Source organism: Haliotis asinina, chromosome 7 (assembly GCF_037392515.1).
Source record: "Haliotis asinina isolate JCU_RB_2024 chromosome 7, JCU_Hal_asi_v2, whole genome shotgun sequence".
NCBI lineage: Eukaryota > Metazoa > Mollusca > Gastropoda > Lepetellida > Haliotidae > Haliotis > Haliotis asinina.
This window is the reverse complement of record NC_090286.1, coordinates 36161937-36168343: the sequence shown is the minus strand read 5'-3', so window position 1 is coordinate 36168343 and position 6407 is coordinate 36161937. Positions and strand designations below refer to the sequence as shown.

General features: G+C 42.8%; 1 protein-coding gene across 1 annotated transcript; it reads left to right on the top strand.

The window, feature by feature from the left end:
* The first annotated feature begins 1029 nt into the window (after positions 1-1029).
* LOC137290348 (uncharacterized) lies at positions 1030-4427 on the top strand. The gene is made up of 4 exons (XM_067821202.1): positions 1030-1170; positions 1772-1883; positions 2992-3136; positions 4064-4427. The coding sequence occupies exons 1-4, from the start codon at positions 1030-1032 to the stop codon at positions 4425-4427; spliced, it is 762 nt and encodes a 253-aa protein (XP_067677303.1).
* Positions 4428-6407: the final 1980 nt, after the last annotated feature.

The window sequence follows — 6407 nt, the reverse complement described above, 5'->3', positions numbered from 1 at the left end:
TCATTCATTTCATTTCCCATATTTACGTAATACATATGCATTAGCTCCTTTCATTTTGCCTCATCCTCATCCCAATCCCTCAACTCTACCTCTAGTAGTTTCCTAACAACTTTTTCCAGTATAATAAATAAGAGAGATTGAGGTGCACAAGTATTTATTGTCGTGTTTTGTGTTGCCATTCAGTTGAATTTTTCCTTTCTTTAGTTATTGTGCAATACAGCGGCTGTGGGGTACCTTAGTGGCTGAAGCATTGGCTCATCAGCCCTTAAGCCCCTTTTAATCTCCCGTGCGTACAATGTGTCAAGCCCATTTCTTGTGTTCCCCACCGTGATATTACTGGAATATTGCTAAAAGCTGTGTAAAACCGTATAGTCACTATTGAGTACTACATTGTTCTCATATGGAGACATACATATTGTACAAAGAAATACTTATTTTCACTATGGAGTGAATGCCTGGTGATAACCTTGTGCCTTCCGCAGGGGACTTAGGCTTTCATCCATGAAGGGAGAATAATCTATTAATCCAGTGTTTGAGTAGGTTAATCTATGTAATACCCAGTGATTTATTGAGAGTGAGGATTTCCTTCCTGACGCTTGCTACTGTGACGACCACAGGAACTTATGGTATATATAGACTCAGAAGGCTCTTAGCGCTACATGAAAGACATTTTTATTTGGCATAGAAACCCAAATCAAAGGTTTTTGGTGACGAGTTTGGCCATGAGGACGACCAGTCGTGTCGTTACTTGTGTCTGAACTGGATAGCTGACCACTAGAAAAGCAGGGTTCAACAAGGTTGCCTGGTGCTAAGTTTGACACCGGGTCCCAGTGTTCTCTTGTGCATGACATCTATTCTTACGTTACAGTGCTTATGATGCAACAGAGAGAAATTCCGCCCATATATTATGTCATAATGAAACTGATGTCACAATCGTAACAGTGTGACGTCACTCATACATTGACGTCATAAAGAACAGCGACATCGCTCCAACACAAACAGACTGGGAGCAGAAGACCCAGATCAGGGATGCAGTCTCCAGCAGTCACTGGGCCTGTTGGCACAGTGGAGGGGACACATGTTCACCACGACTGGTTGTTGGATCCGAAAAGACACCCACGGCGCATGTTCAGACATTCTATGTCCCACGTCAAAGATCTGTCGACTGATGTAAGTTGAGTATGTTATCTGTAGTCATGGCGACAAACTGGATGCTGCCAGATGATGTAAATTGCCTTTAGGGATGATGTCTTTTTGTATCGATCTATCCAAACAGGTAATATATATATGCTATAAATATTTAATTCATAATGCATTCCTTCAGATATCTCGATCTACATCGCCACTCTTGTATATCATATTATTGAACTGTCAAAAATTACTTTACAAAACTAATTCGACCATCATTAAATAAATTCAGAATTGGAAATGCTAAATTGACTGCCAGGGACAGGGTTTCCTTTCATATTTAGCACTAAAAGCACCGATCGTAAGGTACTAAGGTAGCCTCAGTGCTTTGTGAAAGGAGGTCCTTGTTTATTAAAGATGTGAACTTTAAGGTAAAAACGTTCGTGGCACTCCCATCACCAACCAACGATCAGATACAGATTTATTCAGTAATGCAGGAATTCTTTTACAATGCCATGGTACAGTTGGATTTAAGTCGGTCCCGTTGTATGAATTGCACCGGTCGGTCCAGTCGTATGAGATGCACCGGTCGGTCCAGTCGTATGAGTTGCACCCAGGACCCATGTTTTGGTGCATGTTGCAGGAGCCGGTTATGTACAAGACGTACTGCAGGATGTGCGAGATGAAACAGTCCCGCAAACCCATCAGTGAGGGTGCCAGTCCACCAGTGCCTAAAGAGAAGGTCGAATTTAAAAGTAAGAATTTCAGGACCCTTTCTGCAAAGGGCCATGGGGCTACGATGGTCGAGTCTATGTTAAATCTAACGGGCCGATTGGTGCACCTATAGAATACCGGATACCTACCAACCATACTTTAGTGTCACGTGTCCTCAGGAAGCACGAGTTATGAAATTCGAAAAAGTAATTAAGCATCAAAATAAAAAATAACCATTAAAATCGGATTTCGGATTTAGGGCAACTTCAAAGATTTTAAAAATGAATGGTAAATTATCACAAATAAGTGTTCTGTAGCCCTTTTATAGAGTGAGAGCTCCTAGATCGTCATAGTGAGTGAATGGGTTTAGTTTTACATGGCACTCAGCAACATTCCAGCTATATGGCGGCGGTCTGTAAATAATCGAGTCTGGACCAGACAATCCAGTGATCAACAACATGAGCATCGATCTGCGCAATTGGGAACCTATGACATGTGTCAACCAAGTCAACGAGCCTGACCACCTGATCCCGTTAGTCGCCTCTTACGACGACAAGCATAGTCACCTTTCATGGCAAGCATGGGTTGCTGAAGGCCTATTCTACCCCGTGACCTTCATGGGTCAGATCGAGTCCCCTAAACCTCTGGTACTTCCGTAAATGCTCATTTGCATCCCTGACCAGCCCTTTTCGGAATAACGACCGACCCTGCTGCTGTGTTGGTGTTGGGTGGTGAACAGCATCTGTCCTTTATACTGCACGTAGTTACCTTTTCTTAAAAGAAGGTGCACTATCCATGTGAAAAGAGCGTTATATCAATGCTTCGATGCACAAAAAGTAATCTGCAAAAGGATTCTTGGGGGCACCTGCCTCCATCCCACCCCCAGCGACTAACTGGATCAGATGGTCAGGTTCTCTGATTTGGTTGACACATGTCATTGTATCCCAGTTGCGTAGATCGAGGATCATGCTGTTGATCACTTGACTTTCCACATTAAACTATTTACAGATCGCCGCCACATAGCTGGATTATTGCAGAGTGTGAAAACAACAAACAAACCTACTTGTTTTATAGGTAATGTGTATATTATCAGTGTTGTTTGGGTTAATTTGTGATGATAAGCGTTGTTTTAATCATTGCTGCAACTAGTGCCCGCCGCCCCAAAGCTCCCTGCTGCTCCCCATCACGACCACCTAAGGTGCCAGTGCTACCAGAAGTCTCTGAAGGTTCTCCGGGACATCCAGCACTCAACCACGCCCCTTGGTCGGGACAGATTCACCTACGTGCCGGACAAGTAAGTTACCTAGCGAAAGTTTCATTCAAGACAAATGTCCCACTTCCGATACTCCCATCATTCATCGATTAACCCTGCTATTTCAACCTCAAGGAGATGTTTGTGAGATTCAAAATATGTTGTTCACCGATGTGCGACGGGAACATAAACAGACATAGAGGGTACATCAACCCATGGGCCCGAGGCACCAGCTTATCTTACCGAATACCTCAATGTTAATTTTGAAAGGTTTAAAACACGGGTATTGGATCATGATAAAGAGTACCGGATTTAGGTAAACATCCAAACCATTACTAACACGAAGTACCAAACAAATTCCCACAGATCGGCATTTCCAGAGGGTAACATCAAAAATGTTACTCGCTTGTAAGCGGGGTACATTGAACGGCTCAGCCAATTAGAAAACGACATTTACGTGTGAGGTAAGACAATGAACAACAGAACCATACAAGAAAACGAAACTACCGATGGCTCTTTGTGATAACTGTTGTCATCATCATCTCTGTCACCAACCCTCGGTAGTTGAGAACGTCCCATGTTCATACGTTGAACTACCACCATCAAGACCACAGAACAACATTCTTGTCTCCTGAATATTTTTCCATGATGTGAGCAAAAAAGAACATCTCCCTGGATAGCGGAAGGGTCAGATTTCAATGCTTGGCCACTCTGTGAAAAAACAAAATGTTAAAACTTGGCCATTATTGTTACTATATGTAATGGGGCTTAGGGCAAGGACTAGTAGGTTTGGAGTCAGAATATTGTGTCTGGTATCAATGTTAAACTGCACTGTCTGAGTGGTATAACTATAAACACGCCGTACACCAAGACTCGTACATGCAGGCATGGACACGGGCAAGGGCAAGCACCTGCTATGTTGAAGGCAGCGTCAAACCTCATTTCACCTTCCCTCCACGGCTGTTTCAGAATGATGAACAACTTATGGGCCAGCTACGTGATGAACGAGCAGACACAGCTTCCACTGTCCACCTTGGTGGTGCGCTGGCAACTCAGGCGCTACATCCCCAGCTACGACATGCGCGAGCTCCACACCATCCTGTCCTGCTTCGGCAGCATCACCACTATCTACCAACAGAGCCCCAACAGCGCCATGGTCATCTTCGACGACATCTCCTCCGCCTGCAGAGTGATGCAGACGAAACAATTGGGGCAGCTTCGGAACAAGATCCATTGTAGCTGGTGGCATCGCCTCATGACCAACAAGAGCTTTTACACCGGGAAGAAGGGCGTCAGGGTTAAAATAGACAGATTTCTCAAACTGCTGAATTAGTGCTTTATGACTTTGTTGAATACAAATATACAAACTGTTTTGTCTGGGCATTGACCCACCCATGAACGCATTACTTTAGCTGGTTGGTGGACTCGCCAAGTGTTAAGGTCACGGTTAAAGGTTAAAGGTTCGTCACAATGAAGACCTGTGCCTTGATTTTCGAAGCTCTCTTTGCGCTAAAACAACCGTAGGTTAATGTTAATGTATGTCACTTAAGACTGTCTTAGCGCTGAAAGAGCTTCGAAAATCAAGGCCCAGGCCTCGTTGCGTGTATGAATCCATTAACACGAAAACAAACAATGCTTTTGAAAGTGCATGATTTCCTTCACGTTTATGTTTCCTGATTAATTATATTGGGTATATATGTTCATATGACTCTCGGAACTCTCATGTTTATATTTCCTGATTAACTATACTGGGTATATATGTTCATATGACGGTCGGAACTCTCATGTTTATGTTTCCTGGTTAATTGTATTGAGTATATGTTCATATGGCGGTCGGAACGCCCCGGCTTTGCACAAGAACTATGTGTGCGATAAATGTTTTGCTTCCATTAGCAAGCACTTCTTCCGTTCCGGCTTTCTCTTGCACATTTTCTGCCATTGGTGGTAGTTCTATCTTCATTGATCATCTGATGACAGCGTTTGTAATGTATGTTGACATGGTTGTGGGGCAGAATCGAAAATGTTAAGATGGCGGATTTGCAATCTACCATTTTGAGCAGGTTGGTTGTAATTTGCCGTGGTGCGGCACTAGGGTTGTAATTTATGACTATTCGGTAATGGGTAAGTATATGTTGTAAAGTTAAGAATTTGGATTTGTAATTTACCCCTTTTCACTAGTTTGGTTGTAATTCACCGTGTTACGGTAGTAGGGTTGCGATTCACGATGGCGCGATAGATTGGTTGTAATTTACCATGTTACGGTATTGGATTTGCGATTCACGATGACGCGAGAGATTGGTTGTAATTTACCATGTTACGGTAGTAGGTATGCGATTCACGATGACGCGAGAGATTGGTTGTAATTTACCATGTTACGGTATTAGACTTGCGATTCACGATGACGCGAGAGATTGGTTGTAATTTACCATGTTACGGTAGTAGGTATGCGATTCACGATGACGCGAGAGATTGGTTGTAATTTACCATGTTACGGTATTAGACTTGCGATTCACGATGACGCGAGAGATTGGTTGTAATTTACCATGTTACGGTAGTAGGTATGCGATTCACGATGACGCGAGAGATTGGTTGTAATTTACCATGTTACGGTATTAGACTTGCGATTCACGATGACGCGAGAGATTGGTTGTAATTTACCATGTTACGGTAGTAGGGTTGTATTTTACCAGGTCACGATGGTAGGGATGAGATTTACTGTTATGGTAATGAGTACTAATAAAGTTATGACTTACAATGTTATTTTCTTTGGGACATTATTGGGCATTATTCTTGTACAACGCAATATTTGATTAACTGGTTTGGAAAGATTTGAACATTGAAGACGGAGAACCATCATATGCGGAATGTTAAAACGCTGCAGGTGACCAGAAAGTAAGTAACATGTCCTGTTTGGAAGAAGTAGAAACATTTTTGTCCTTGGCCCTGTTTGTCAAAGCAGCTGTGGCGCTGCGGCACTCGTAGTGTGGGAGTTACGATGAGCTTTGCGCAACGATCGTATCGTAGAACGGTTCCCTGAGATAGGTTTAGTAACCATTCTTAACACGCAGAGTCGTAGCGCTACTGTCGCTTTCTAAAACGGGACCCAGATTTTCTAGTTTGGTTTCGGTGTTTATGTGTTAACAAACAAGATAATGGTAAAACATAGATGACCATAGGCAATTCGGCGTTTTTTGTGAATATTTATTATCATTTCGTGATTCTTCGCACGTTCAACACGTATACGAATATACTCGATAAGTCCTTGCAACATACTCACAGTAGCGATGTTCGTAGTGTTGCCATATTTTTCAGC

Coding starts and splice junctions, on each gene's coding strand:
- LOC137290348 (XM_067821202.1), top strand. CDS start 1,030: ATGCAGTCTCCAGCAGTCACTGGGCCTGTTGGCACAGTGGAGGGGACA. Junction 1,171..1,771: donor TCAAAGATCTGTCGACTGAT/GTAAGTTGAGTA, acceptor TGCATGTTGCAG/GAGCCGGTTATGTACAAGAC. Junction 3,137..4,063: donor TTCACCTACGTGCCGGACAA/GTAAGTTACCTA, acceptor CGGCTGTTTCAG/AATGATGAACAACTTATGGG.